Here is a 16,098-nt window from a genome sequence, read left to right on the forward strand (position 1 = left end):
AAATGTAATGAGAAGCAATGGGAGAACAACTGTCAAGACTTTTTTTTCTGCAATAGTTTTTCTGTCTATTCACTGAAGGTTTAATGAACTCAAATGTGCAGCTGAAAACATTGCACAAAAAGTTTCGTGTTTTTATACTTTAATAATAATTATATATGTTATTTATTCCCCTCTCCTCAACCTTCTCTTTTTTTCTCTTCCTGCGTGTTTCTTTTTTTCCTCTTATCTGTGCTTCTTTCCATCACCTCGCCTTCGGAGCTCCTTCCTAAAGAGAGAGAAAGAGGGAAGAAACCATCGATCACGAGTGCCAGGGTTGCTTTCCCCTGTTTTGTCCTCGTCTGTGGCGACGCCACCCGTGCAGCCTTAAGCCTTCGTGCCGAGATGAAATATTTTACAGCTTTAATCTCATCTTGCACATTATTTCATGTTTTGTTACGAAGCAAAACAGCAATAACGGGTAGAAGTGGAAGTGTTTTGATCACAGAGTCGACGTTTTCCTCCCACTTAACTACCCTGGGTCTACCTACCTACCTACTCACCTTCCTACCCTGGCTTTCTCTAACTACGTTGGCTCTTTCTAGCTACCCTGGCTTTTCTCCTTCCATGGCTATAGTGGCTTTAGTGAGTACCCGCCGAAGCAGCTCTTATCATTGTACAGACCAGGCTGACTACTGTAATGTAGTAATGTTTTGTAGTAATGTACTGTAATGTAGACAGTTGTGAGAATGTCCCACTGGTACCGACAGCACTCGTGTAATTCTAATGAGTAAGCCTCTGGTGTGAGGCAGTGTGAGTTACATTGTTTCCTTTTTACTATCGTGTCATTTTAAACAGCGTGTGCTGGGATATCGTTTTGTTAGACCTCGACAAGGCCTGCAAGACACAGTTATATTGTCTTTGTTCAGGAACGAAGGACGGCGCAAATGTCAGGACGCTTGTGTGTTAGGCGCGCATGTGGATGTTCGTGATTTATATATATATTTATATATCGTAGTTTTCTTTAACTACCCTGGCTCTCTCTGCTCACCTTGACTCGCTCTAAATACAATAGTTCTGTCTCTCAAACCCTTCCGACTACCAGAGACTAGCGATCGGTGTCGGTCCCATAGGGACTACCCGTGTTTGTGACCTTTTATCGTGAAGCCTAATGGCCGGCGGCATTGCTTCGCACTGTGGGCAACTATACACGAGAGTTGTAAAAAAAGTAGTGTCCCGAGACGACCTCTGAACCCAAGGCCTCTCACTGCACTGGTGCCAAACGAGTGGCTTAACCACTTACATTAGTGGATGCCCCGGTTAATGAATGTCAAAGAATCCTGTAGAGCGTGATATTCTCTTCACGCAAGTTGATTTTCAAAATCGCCGGGTCGATTGTCAGGTTGCTTAGCAAGTTACTTCAATGGACTGTATTCTATACTAGGGAAGAATAAACAAACAATGCAACAATACAGCCACTGTCAACCTTGCTGTCACTAAAAGCCTCCCACGTCCATCTCAAATTCATAAAAATAGTAATTGTTCCAGTTAACACAATTTTGAATTCGTTCTGCCTCTTGATGATAATGATGATGAAGATTTCTCATAGGTTTAACTTACGAAACGAGGTGGCTATGCCTCTATGCATCATTATTACAGCCCATGAGGTGGTAAGGACTTTGTACTTCACTCAGCGAATCTTCCAGACTTGATGAACGGCAAACCTACACTAGCCACCCGAGAGGAGACATGGCTCACCGTACTTTGCCGGGTAGACAGGACGTCTTCGTGGCCGATACCACAACACATTCCTACCCCACTTCCATTCCTCCCTTATTCCCCGCTCCTCCCTTCCCCGTCAATTGTGCTGAGTGCAGGACAAGAGCAGCGCGGTCAAGCGTGGGACGTCACTGAGGCATGCCATTACGTCACTTCCTCTTGACTTAGCAGCTTAATGGCGCCGGTCTCTAATGCATCCCTCAGCCGTTAACATCGTTAAGGTCGTCTGTGGGTCGCAGTGCGACTTCCTGTGAAACTCGTGCTCTCATCACCAGAGGCACCAGTCAGCGGGCAAGTTAGTGGACATGTTGACGACTGACGACTAGACAACTCCACTGACTCTCAGCTGCTTTGAAAAAAAATTGAAAGGGTCACTGTGATCTCTAAATCAACAATGCACTCTTAGCAGCTTAGATATAAATAGAGGGAAAATGAATACAATGAGCAAAAGAAAGATTACTCAAATAGTGCAAAATATCAACAAAAGATGAACACCGAGCTACAGCGGCATCGTACATGGCTGGAAATGATTTCTGTCTGAAACCTTCATTATTTCGATCTTTAGAATAGTAAAGAACAGTTGTAATAGTTTCTCCCACCTGGCCATCTCCGCGGATGTCGTGAATGGCACACACAGACAAGATTCATCAATTGCAGATATTAAGAGACGGTTCCCATCCTTCAGCGGGGGTCAGTCCTGTGCCCACCTCTCGTTTGACCATCGTCCAGGTGAGGTAGGGTGGGAGGAACCACGTGTGTCTTTCGTGAAACTTTCCCTCACCTTCAGATCATATTTCATGTGAACTCGTTGGACCAGACAAGTTTATCTTCAGAACGATGAGTCCAACATTCCTACGAGCCCCAATATTCCTTTCACCTCCTTTATCAGCTGCATACTACTCAATGGTTAGAGAGACCACTGAGTTAGAGATAACAATGTCAAAATACACTCGCATTAATCTTCACACATGTTTGAAAGCCTCCTCCCTTTCCACACAGGTATTCCGGATGACAGGATATACGAGATAGCCAACCAGTATTAATCCACTAACATGGAGTATCGTTGGTGAATCTGTGTACCCGGGGTGCTCGTACATATTGGAAGCACAGCGAAGAAGAACCTCCAAGCTGGATTCACCAAGCTAGAGAATGTTGCCATTGTCAGTGGAAAGTCACTACCGACAGAACTGTTGCTTCTATTGAGAGCTCTCTATCACGGAAGACCACAAAGGAAATGGAGACAACAGCGCATGCGTGGGAATATTGACATAGCAAATCTGACTTGCATACACTCAGATTAAGTTTCCGGAAGGTTGTAATTTATTTTTTTAATCTTAAAATAAATCTGAGGGTGTCGGAGTCTGTGAATGCATTTATGTCTGTGTGTTTGTGCACGTGAATGTCCATAGGATGTGTGTCTGTCTGTGTGTCTGTGTGTGTGTGTTTCCATGGGGACTAATAACATCGTTTGCTGATAATATCTCACACAAAGTTCATTTACTTTTATTAATGTTGCCATACGGTTATCGATCTCGGGTAACATCAAACATTCTCTCACCTCTCTCTCTGTTGGCTCGCTCTCTAGTGATTAAGGGCCTTTGCACGGAAATCTCTGATTGCTGTGTATTTGCTGAGCAAAGGCAGGAAGACGAGAGAAAACCTGTTCAGTCAAGTCGATTGACACACGCCTCAAAGAGTTATTGCAATTATCTGCAGCGGAAATGGGATTTAATCTCGTCGATTGTGGATTCATTCACCCGACGAGGCTCGGCTTTCTGCCACGATCGGAGCCAGAGGATTCTGAGCTGGAAGACTGAGTCGGACCTCATGTTATCTTTTGTATCTGACTGCCAGACTAGTTCTTGAACACCATTCTCGTAATCTGACTTGTAATCAGTCGTCTAATTCCACTGGACATTTCAGCCATTTAGAAACTAATTAGTTTCAGCAGGTGGGAAGATGTTTTCAGCCTTAACTGGACGAATATGACCGAAAGTTTGACATTCTTTGATAAAGCTTTCATTCAGCCATCAGGTAAACAGTTTGCCTAGTTTAGTTTAATTATTGTCCATAATTTTCAGGTCATCCTCTACTCTGGAGTCAGGAATGAAGAAACATTAGAATCGTAACATTTCTAATTACTGAGCAGCATGCAACTGATAATCCTAAGTGGCATGCCCTAGTCTAGTTTATCATTTTCATTGATGTGTATAGGGGACAGAATGGGGTTCATCGAAGATGTCCACAGTACGGAGGATGACGAAGCATATACCACAGAAAGTTTATGATTCATGTGACTCAAATAATCCATCATACATAAGTATTTCATAAATATCTCTAATATACTACATGCATGATCGTTTGAGTAACAAAAATTAATTCTTCTTATATTTTGGAAACCCCATAGTTCTTGCGCTATGTAAACTAATTTTTATTATATTTTTATGAATCTAAAAATAATAAAGGTAAAGAGAGATTTTAGATTAATTTGTAAGTTTAAAAAGAGTGAGCGAAGAGAGAGAGAGATATGAAGATCAGTGCAAACAGCTGTAATCTCTCCGTCAAGGTTGTTGATAAACCTAATCTTAATTTCCGATGAGAGCATTATAGCAAAGGACTCTATTTCTCTCTGTCTCTCTGTCTCTCTTGTGTGCGTGTGTGATTTATGCCATTGCCTGCAGCTTTTATTTTCCCCGTCTGACATTTTACGAGCAATGGCGGTGTGGTCAAGGCAGACAAGAACTGTGTTTACACGGTTGCCGCAGTCATGGCAGCGACACAGTCATATCTTGTCCAATATATTCCTCCTGCTGCCTCGACTCTTCGCCCTATCCACCCTGTCTCCTGTTGTGCTCCAGCTTGCTGATGTCCTGACCCCACTCCCCCGATCTGAGGACATGGGGTGCATGTAAAATGCTCGCTACCGCCTGTTGGCTCTTCTGTCCGGCCTGTCATGGATTCCTACATTTTTTTCATACCTATATACATTTTTGATACGCAAAACAAACTCAGTCGGGGATCCTCTTCACCTACCCACCGCCGTGCGTGCGTGTGTGTGTGTGTCCGGCCTCATCAAGCTCGCGGCTACAAGCGAGGTTCAATTACACAGACCCGCTATCGCACTGTCAGTCATCCTGACATCTGTAAACACCAATCGCTTCTGGCGGACCTCTTAGGTTTTCTTGCCTGCTCCCCTTTTCCTCTTTGTCGTAATTGTCCCCAAGGTGCTTCAGGAGCTGGTCTAGGGTCGTGAGGGCCAAGACAGGTGGAGTACAAACAGTCGAAGATAGGGTGAGGGGGTGGACGTGTTGTAAACAATAGGAAGGTGCGAGGGAGGTCGGGATAGGGGGTGGAAGTGGGCTCACACATCCCTGAAGCCCTGTTTTCTGAAGCACAGGTAGCTGAATTATAAACTATTTCCAAAAAGTCAACATAAAAATATAATTGTACACGTAGAAGCTTCTGAAGTAGTCATTCGCATATCATTGTAAGTTTTAAAAAAAAAAGTCTGTAAACACAACTGCGCAGCAAAACTTAGAACAATAAATGTTAAGACACAGAATGATAAACATAATATAATTTAGTACACTCACTCTAGTTTCTACAACCACAAACAGTCGTGCCGCTAATGAGAAGAGTAGGAGTCTTTGGATATAAAACTAAATAACGACTGTTTGCCGAGACTGACATTTTCCTACAGGTTTTGAGAAAAGATAAAGCAAAATATGTCTTGAAGATCCAATAAAAAGTTGTTATAGTACCCGTAATACCCGTCTCTCTCTCTCTCTCTCTATTCAAACTCGAAATCCCATGAAGATAAAATGGAGAGCAAGCCTAGTACAATGTGACAACAAAATTCTTCCTCCGTCTATAGTCAGGAATCTCTCATCTTTGTACGAGTCAAATCCAAGCAGAATGGTTCAAAGCTGAGACGACATGACAATTTTTTTAAAAGGGGGTTAGGAGTCTCTCTACGTTGTCGTCTACAACGCTTGGAAAATCGTGGAGCAAATATCCAGGAACAAAATATTCCACAATCTTGTTCAACTTGTTACAGAATTTTTCGTAAGGTTGCCCGTGCTACGAATCATTTGAGTCTCCGCTCGTCTAGGAGTAACTGGATATACTAAAGCACTTAGCTACAATAACAAAAACGTTCTACTTGTTCAGATACACGCAATGAAATACCCAGTTTTTAAACATTACATAAACACATCTTGCCAGTAAACTTTAAAGAAAAGTCGATGAAATGAGAACTTACCTTAGCTCCTCTTCAGGTATACACTCGCTCCACGGTAAATCAAGCTCTGAGTGGTGAGGACACTTTGCACTTGCTCTGCTAAAAAAGTAAATAAATATATGTACACAAGGGACAAATATTTACCCGACGCACTCTGTCGACCCTATTGCTATGGGCGAGATGACTGGCAATCGAGACATCGGGAAAAGGCTTTTCTAATCGCAGTCTTTCTTGAGCAGAAGCCCCTTTTCATGGGCCATTATGTTCGTCAGAGCTGTGTGAAAAGTCACTCCCCACTGGTGTAGACAACTTTTACAGGTGTGGCCAGGGGAGAGAAAACCACAATGTTAACAGAGCTTGCTTGATGGGGACAATCGAAAGCTTGATATATAACATGTAGACAAAAGCAGGCGATTATAAAGCAAGGGTGGAGAGGAACCTCAGTTAAAGACAATTAAAGTCTTGACGATTTAATAAAAGGGTTAAAGTGGCATTGAGGACCTTGACGATCTAACGAAAGGGTTAAAGGGGTACTAAGGGCTAGAGCGGGGCAGGTTTGAACCAAGAGAGAAGGAAGAGCGGGGAGTGAAGATGACTGATATTATCGCGGTCTTGCTAACGGCCATTTGTTTTCACAGGACATTTAACAGCAAAGACGATTTAAATAAAAAGAGGCGAGTATGTGTTGATGTTTGTGTTGTTTCGATAAAAATAAAATAAGTGGCGGAGACCACGTTCATAAAATCGCAGAAACCTCTAAAATCGGACTTTGTAGTAACATTACAGTGAGAAGTAGTCTGAATGGTAGGGAAAGGAATAGATGTCATGCAGATAAATGTCTCGTTTACTTTCATTATACGACTGCTTTGTTCATGCTGAGGTAGATGTCGTATCTATGTCTTCTATGTAAAAATCAGATCTTCTGGCGGCTCACTAAGAGCTGATGCTTTGTTTACAAAGAACAACAACAGAGTGCTTTTCGTCAGGTTTTGTCCTCCTCCACCTGTTCCATTGTCTATACCACGCTACCACCCACCCCTACTTCTCTTACCTGAAACCGATTTGATTTTTTAAAAAAAGATGTAAGCAGCACTGTATTGTTGTGTTAAAAGAGATATTGATCTCTTTCTCGTCTACAAAGCTTCAACATCCATATTCATACTGGAAGATTGTAAAATATTCAAGACAAAATATAGAGCTCCCATCAACCTCTCTTTTTTAAGTCATGAAATTATCGTTTCGTTTTTCAAAAGTATGTTATTCTTCAGTTTTATTTATTTATGCTTGGCGTATTTCTGAACTCGTCCTCACATTCTTTTTCTTATTTCTTTTGTAAACTGGTCTCCTTACTGTAAGCAATGTTCAAATAAAAGTCTGTTACCCAGAAAACAGTTTGACGAGGGATTTGAATGTAGTTTTCAGTCTTACACACGCATATTTCTCGTGTGTGATTGATGTCGCCTAAATTTGATGGTTTGGTGAAGACGATACCCAGTTTCATATCTCGCCGCTATATCTAGAGTTGAAACGAAGCCACTGAAATCGACTACCACTGACACGAATCTATCGCTTTTCCTCAGGGCGATATCACTCGATCACTTCTGCTTTACAAAAGTTAGAAAGAGAGAGACAACACCCGATCGCTTCTAATATCCTACACTGTCGTCAAAAGAAAAGCAGGAAGGCCACACCTGTGCTGGTGTAAGCAGCTTTTCCCACTTTCAAAGCTCGCGGAACGGCGTGTGCGTGCGAGTCGCCGGATGGGCGGGCCGGGTGGATGGGGTGGATGGGGTAGGGTGTTGGTGGAGGTGGAGAAGCGCAGGGTGGGGTGGATTCATCAGCATGTCGGGAGACACCAGTTCTGCAACTGTCCGGACCTGCTTTCCACAGGTGTTTTGGGTGAGGTTGTGTAAAACCAGGACTACTCGCCTTTCGAGATGTTGTTTACGAAAGCGTGACAACCTGGCATGGGTTGTTATTCTACAAACTGTAGTTCGCCGTGTCGCCACTCCGTTCCTGTTGAGAACAATGCCCAGAAAGCAGTTCCCGATCCATTTATTATAGCTGTCTGTATTCATGTTGTTGCTTTGTTGCGCGTGACCACCAATAATTCATTAAGCAAACTTAAATATCTTTGACTGTATGGCTTTTATATGATTTTACGTTGGTCTCTGTCAACTGTAGCCTCTCACTCTTCTTCTGTACCAAAATGCACCATAAAGTATCTGCTTGTTATTTGTTGTTCTTCCCTACACATAGATCATGGACATTTGCAGCGACTCCCACACTAAACCGCGGTCTCCAAAGTTTGTGGCTTTTTTTTTTTTTTTCCCCTGGAGAGGTGAATGCCATCCAAACTAAAACTTTAAATGCTATAGAATATCCTGATGACTGTTATCTGAACAAGCTAACTACTAAACATGGCATCATTTGTATCTGCAGGAATCTCTTCTAAGAATTTAGCAACTTGTAACAGTGCCTTTAACAGACTGTCCACTGCAAGATGCCTGGTTTCTCTTGCACTCACCAAAACTCAATCAACAATACTGGAGGTTAGTTAACAAACTAATCGTAAAATTTGTTCCAAAACGAACGGCCAAAGCACTGAGTCCAAATAACCTGCACTTCATGACGTGGAAAATAAAAAGTAGCCATATGCCATCCCCGACAGTCTAATTTCACTTCTCGAGTGAACTTATTTATTTTTCGTTACTCGTTTAACCAAAGGTACATAACTCGGCTTAGAACCTGAACCATTTGTCAAGGGTTACTTCCCTTATACTTTAGCTACATGACACCTTTAGTTAAAATTTTTTTACCATTCTTATGAAATATTAGTTTTTACTTTTGTTCACATAGTCCCATTGGTTTTGCTTTTTGCACTTTCTTGCATGGAACAAACAAATTAGGTCCGGTATCATTTATACTACTGACTTGAATCTGCCTTGTTTTCTTGTATGAAAGGTTTCCTTGATGTATTTTTTTTAAACCTTCACTTGATACAGTTCTCTCTCTTAATCCAAACTGGAGTATGTATCCACAGTTAAGTCTGAGAAATATTACCTTCACAGACCAGAAAATTTATCAAGAAATTAATATGGAAATCATCTGCATAACAGAATTGAACCCGACAGTGTTATTTTGGTATTTTATTTGTCCAAATTGCAAAGGTGACAGAAATCAGCATCCAATCCCATCACAAACATCACTGTATTTTGAGCAATATAAGCAAAAAGTCTAAACAACAACTTATTATTTATTTTGTTTCTTTCTAACGCAGCATATGCTTGCTGCTAAAAACTACCTCTGTTAATGCTCTTGCCTACAGGCGGCAAACACAAATAACTGTGAATAGACCATATTTATCGAAGTATGAAACATTCATATCCCAGCATCAAAAATGAACATGGTACAGCATAAGCTCACACATAGCTGAACTCTCCATGAAGTTTCCGTCCATATAGTGACACAGGCGTTCCACTTTTAAAGAAAAATTATTTCAAAAGGCTGTGTAGCCACACGCTGAGCATAAGTTTCAACAATTTGAGCACACCTGGAATAAGTTTTAGGTGCACAAAAAAGATGGAAAGAATGAATGAGCAAAATAAAAGTGAGCAGGATGGAGTGATTAAAACTGAGACAGAAGTTATTAATATTTCCATATTTTAAATGATAGACACTTGAGTCTCAGTTTTTTTCTTTCCAACTGGTGTTCGCCAATGAAAAAAATTAAAAGACCATTTATCACAAACAACGCTTTTGCTAAGATATCAAAAGATGTGATTCATTAAATGCAACAGTAGAGAAACCAATAAGACTACTAGCCACTGTAAAGATATAGCGTGAACACAGTCGAAACCCTTCTACTTGTCAGTTCATGCAATCTCTCAATCAACATTTTGAAAAGTAAAATATCCTCCAGTCTGAAATTCTATATTCATGTCTCTCTTCTAACAACAAAACTACCAATCTTCCTTCCAAAAATCCTTTCATCATTCAGGAATAGGTCAAATTTTGAGCTTATGAAGCTTCTTGAGGCTTTTACAGCTTCTTTGTTATTTGAGGGATACATGAATTATTTTTCTTCAAACTTTCTTTATTTTGCATTTTACTGTAACCGCCACTGCTATTTATAAGCTTTTATGAAACATAATCTCATTTTGGTGGTGGTGGTGGGGGGAGGGGGGAAACATTTGAAAAGCTTGATAAAGCAATTATGGGTTTTGCTACTGGTGTTTTGTGAGTGAGGGGGTTGGAAGATCCTCTACCTACTATGTGCGTATTACTTCTTAAATAAAGTTTTGATTTTGGTTTTACTTTCCTTTTAAATGTCACTGTAATCAAGCCTTAAGGAAATTCAAATCACTTTTTTCCATATTTTATCAGTGAGATACATTGTTGTATTCTTCCCAGCTTGCATCCCAGCTAGACCATTAGGCTCTTCTTCTCCTAACTATTCCTATCACAAGCATAACATATGGTCACAAGATTTTTAGATAGTTTGCAGCAAAACAATGAAATTCTCTCCCTTTCCATATCCACCACCTACCCACTGTTGAACCCTTTAAATATGCCCTGAACATGCACTTCTAGCATTACTCCTAACAGTCCACATAATGCTAGTACTTTTTCACACCTACAGATCCAGGGGTAAAACATTAGACACTGCAATTTAACTTTGGAAACAATACCCTTGTCCTTGTCTCCATGCTGCCTCAAGCTTTCATAATCATGGCTCCATGTATCTTCAAAATCCAATGGCTTAACCACAGCATTTCCTCTAACACGTAATGAATTTAAATTAGCCCTTACCTCCTCCTATAATTTCTTAAACTACACATGCAAACAAAGTCTTAAATCCATGAAATTGTGATGAATGTGACCAATATGTTTTTTAAAAAAAACCACCATGGCTATTTCCTCTTGAGCAAATATACATAATGTTTTAATGTGACTGCTTTTAAAAAAGAAAGACTGATGAGGCATTCATTTATTAGCAATCAGACATGCCACTATGATTATCAAGTTGGTCCTGAGATTTGCTGAAGTTTTTGTGACTTCCAGCTAAAAGACAAAAAGATTAATTCAGAACAACACTATTTAATAAACTAAAGTAAACAGCAAATACAAAGTTATTAGTCTTTCCCACCATTGTGCACTAGGCTTTTTAGAGAAACCCAAACAATCTAATACTCAAAATATGCAAGTGCTTCTTCAGACACTCTTCACGTAAATATAATAAAAAACCAAATCCCTTCAATGTAACAGCACAAAATCAATAGGCTTTAGCTGAAGAGTCACAGAAAGTCTGCAAACTTTTGCCTTCCAAGAAATCTAAGTTTTCACTTTGAACAAAATTCAAAAGCCGCTTCAGCTGACAGACACCATCTTGGTTGGTGTAGCCTTGGCAAAACTTTACGCTGTCAGTCATGTCATGGCCGTTGACCAGAACCTTGATGTAATTTTTCCCTTCAGCACCGACTTTCTTGTAGAGTTCAAAAATTACTCTGGTGCCATAGTGGGGCCACTTTCCATCGTGCAGGCCCAGGCTCTGTAGAAGTGGTGAAATGGTGACATCATGCCCAGAGAATGCAGAAAATTTTACAGTGGAATGATTGCGAGATACTTTAATCATCTCGGTCGCTATTTCGGAAAGAAAAGAGTGCATTGCCACTCGACAGTATCTGTCGTAGTTCTCGTTTTTGGTGCTCTCTCTTCCAGCCTCATCGACTACTGCCCACAGCTGCTCTAGAATGGCACTGGAGACACACTTCTTGGCTGGACCACAGGGCAGCTTGATACCATGACATGCATGACCCTGGAGTGTGTCAATGATTGCTGTAGGCCAAGAGATGGCTGACAATTTCACATCAAAGACATTAGCAAAAGCAGTCATAGCAGCAAGGTAGCTACTTTTGTTTTTCAGATGAGCATACGCCTGTCTGTCAGCCATCCCCTTTAACTGTGAAAGCACCAGACAACATGACTTGGGTACAAACTGCGGATCACAGAAGACATTGCTATGGGCACCCTGAATATCAAGCTGAGTTAAATTGAAGTGTGGCAGGAAGGCATACAAAAAAGCAATGAGACTCTGGTATGTTCTTGAATACTGAGTGCTCTTCAACTGCAATTGTTGGGAAGGATGGAAAGTCTCACCAAATAGGTTTGCCCTTTTCACATATTTCTCCTTTAGAATCAGGCCATTGTACAAGTGTTGCAAAGCCCCTGTACCAGTCAGCTGTGAGTTTCCACACAGGGAATGCTGTGGAAACAAGGACCAGTCCATGAATTCACTGCCAGGATGCTGCTTACCCTTGGAGGCCTGCATGTCACTAATGAAGTTTTGGACCTCAGGTGTGTTTTGTAAGGAACTTGCATTCATGATGCAGCCCTCTGGTGGTGAAGGTCGAGGAATGTTCAAAACTGTTGTCATAGGTGTTCTGTCACCATGTCGAATAAGGAGGAACACAGCAGTGAGTTGGTAACCTTCAGGAACTTCTCCTAAATGAAATAAAATCCAGGATCTCAGGGAGGTATCATCTCCACAACATGACAATTGGAAAAGCAGTGTTTTCTTTACTTGTATTTAAATGTCAGGCTTGTTATTCCATAGTAAAGAGAAATATTTCTTTCAGTAAACTTTCCACTTTACTCTGACATCCTCTAGTTGGTCAATCATAAATGTGGTTGGCATTCTAATTTTGTGCTGGTTCTGAACTAAGCAAATAAATGCCTTGCTCTCCAAAAATCTGTATTTGCATTATGTATGTAGATCTGCTTAAAACTGTAGCAAATAAAAATGTGATACAACTCAAAAGACATCTGGAAATAGAAACAGAAACTGCACCAAAATAAAATAAAAAAGGTAAAGAGTTGGCAACAGCACAAGTAATTAGTACTTTTGCGTTTGTGACCAATTTTGTAAACTGCTAAGATTTTCTCACTGAGCTCTGAACTCTGTAAATGGGCAGTTAGACTGCACCTTCTCCTTAAGGCATGCTTGCACCAATTTAAATGGACCAAACTGCACCCTCAAAAAGCTATGCCATCAGCTAAGCAGATTCACTAAAACACCTGTTTCTCAAAAAAAAAACAACCAAAAAACAATTAACATCTGAGTTACTACATTTTCATAATTAGCTGGAAATCACAATTATTCTCTTACCTTCCTGCCCTTTCTGCATACCACTTGGGATGTTGCAGTATTCTGCAACTCTACTCACTCCCAAAGGGTTATCATTGTGTGTCTTGACATCATCACTCCCTGCTGCTGCCTTGATCTTGTTGAGGAAGGGAGCTGGCAGATGATCAACAGTCAGGTGACTAACAAACATCTGTTTGCTGCCATGGTGGTGGTTCCCATTATGTCGGCCTTCTTCTCGTAACAATGTTACTGGTAACAAAACGGTGAGGTATGGTCATTATTCAGTGTTACAGTTCTGACATTTTGTAGATTTAGAAGAGGAATAAGAATAGGAAATAGTGGTATTTACTCTGAACAATAAGGACCAGATGTTATATCACTGTAGGCAGTTGATTAAACATTTCTTTTTTAATTTAAACCATCATATATCTTTACAAGTATAAATTTTGTTGCTTACATTTTCACCACATCACCTAACAGACTATATGTAATTACATGCACTTATCTGAACTCTCTCCCCATCATATACAGACTCACCACATAAACATACATACAACACAAATGTGCATCAATGTGTGTACCCCACCCACCCACACTTTCCATGTCATCAAATACAGGTTTTGAAAATAAAACCAGAACATCAGATAAACAAAAGCGTGCAAACAACACTCTGGACATTACATAAACTATACTAAATTCTCTGCCAACTTTAGCATCAAAGATAACACCGGTGCGCAAGAGGGTGAGGGTGTGGAAATAAGGGGAGGAAAAAAATGGTAAAGGATTAAGAAAATAGAAATGTAGAAGCAAACCACTAAGATTACTGTGAAAAATAAAGAAACAAAAACCTGAAAATAAGAAAGATTATGAATAATGCTGAAAACTGTTTTATTTCATAACATGAATTACAACATTTAAGAAGGGTACTCCTCCCCACTCTTCCCATGGGAAAAAAAGCAATCATCTAGATTTAAAGAACCATGTCCAACTCACCAAAGTACAGTCCATGCAAATTTGTTTCCATCCCTGCCCTACTCACCAAAAGCAATGATGGTGATGAGCCCTACAACCACCATGCCCAGAGCCAGGACCCTGGTAGACAGCTTCCTGCGAGCCGTCATCATTCTCAGAAATGGCAGCATCTCTATGTCTTTAGTGACCCATCTGTTTAATACTGATAGTACACGAAGGCTGTGTAACTAATTAGTGAAACTAACATGCTGTATTTGAGTCAACAGGATACCATGTGTACATCTTTACTGTAAATGTGGCAAAGTACAACTAAAACTGTAAACAAATAGACCAAAGAAAATTGGTTTAAATAATCAAATAGGTTCTCTCAAAATAATTACAAAATGCCTCAAACAATAAAAATGATCCCAAATGATCAACTGCACTGATTTAGGGCCAAGTTAGTGCAAGCAATAAATAAAATACACAAAAAGTAACTATAAAATATGAAATAATTTAACTAATGTTGTAGTACTAATTAGTAATTTAATGTATATCAAAATAGATATCTAACATACCGTTTCTCATGAACAGTAGAGCATTTCTATAAGCCAGACAAAGTTTACCATGAATAAACATAAATTGATAAATTATTTAATAGCTTCAGTATACTAAAGTAAAACTCAGAGGAGTTTAGACTGTAGTAATAACAAAGGAATTGATAGATTATTCCGCAACATTAAGTTCTATAATTTTTTTAAAAACCTTCTTAGATGCTTGCGCATGCAAACTATGTACACATGCTTGAACACACATGATATGATAACGACGAGTCATCAAATGCACTTCTTTGGGCCACTGCAAAAGTGCAAAATTTCTGTCCCTTGAATTCTTAGAGGAGCTCTATTTGCTCATCATTGTTCTGAACTGATGTCAAGCTTATAGCCATTCACAGTGTTTTATCCTATTTAATGACTAAAACAAATGACATTTGCATAATATTAATCGTTTAAGATACTTTTTTCTGTTTCACATAACTTTAAATTGACACGTAATGACTGTGGAAGCTATGGACACTCAATCTCAAATACCTGTGTAACGATTTACCTTACACTGCGGGTTTCGCTCTATTTGCCATCAGTAAAAGGGACGTCACTCGTAATGTTTACAAGAGTGGCCTCCAGTTTCATAATAAGGGCTGTGTGATGTAGCAGACGACATTTTGCGAAAAACTACTGATCCGAGCAAAATATATTAGTAGAGTTACTATGTGTATCTGAAAGGCAACATCTGCTAATGACAGCCAAATCACTGAAAAGAATGATTTAGCTCAGAAGGAGTAGTCTTTTGTTCCTTTTTCAAGAACGCCATTTTTCTTATAGTTACAAGTATAATAATTGGCAGTGCCTTATAGAACGCGCAGTTCTTTGTTTCCTGTCAGGTTCCTTGCAAGCCTAGTTTGAGTACTTATAAAAGATATACGGACAGACTCCTCGTCATGCTAAAAAAATTATATTTTCTCTTTCTTGTGTGTGTGAGAAAAAGATAAGGGTGGTGGTGGTGGTCTTAAAACTGTAATAAAAGTGTTATATTTGTTACTTTGTATGGGTGGGGGAAAAAAAACTCTCTATTTAAAATTGTTTATAACTATATAAATCATTGATGGACTGTTGTGAAATAAGTTTTAATGTGGACTGTAGAATGACCAAGCGTGACCATTTTTATGACAGGCTGTCAGAGCTCGACTCACGTGCCTGATCAGATCAAAGCGGGCGAGGGAAGGAAACCACGGTTCTACCTCGTGAAGAGGAGACACAGACTGTTATGAAGTGGTATATGTGTCAGTCTTAGGTAATACTGTCTATATAACCATTCCAAACTTACACACTGTGCAGAAACGATTATGTGCCATGTCAGTACAGTATGAAGTTAATTTTTTTGTTACCTACTTACAGGGAATCACACGCGGGCTCTTGCAGAGAAAGCTCTTCTTTGTTCTCCGCGT

The 16,098-nt window shown here is 40.0% G+C and overlaps 1 protein-coding gene across 1 annotated transcript; it reads right to left on the reverse strand.

The window, feature by feature from the left end:
- Nucleotides 1-9,129: 9,129 nt before the first annotated feature.
- LOC112557384 (2-phosphoxylose phosphatase 1-like) lies at nucleotides 9,130-15,223 on the reverse strand. The gene is made up of 4 exons (XM_025227198.1): nucleotides 15,206-15,223; nucleotides 14,182-14,316; nucleotides 13,164-13,391; nucleotides 9,130-12,499 (listed from the first exon to the last, which is right to left on the reverse strand). The coding sequence occupies exons 2-4, from the start codon at nucleotides 14,282-14,284 to the stop codon at nucleotides 11,271-11,273; spliced, it is 1,560 nt and encodes a 519-aa protein (XP_025082983.1). The 5' UTR covers nucleotides 14,285-14,316; nucleotides 15,206-15,223; the 3' UTR covers nucleotides 9,130-11,270.
- Nucleotides 15,224-16,098: the final 875 nt, after the last annotated feature.

Source organism: Pomacea canaliculata, linkage group LG2 (genome assembly GCF_003073045.1).
Source record: "Pomacea canaliculata isolate SZHN2017 linkage group LG2, ASM307304v1, whole genome shotgun sequence".
NCBI lineage: Eukaryota > Metazoa > Mollusca > Gastropoda > Architaenioglossa > Ampullariidae > Pomacea > Pomacea canaliculata.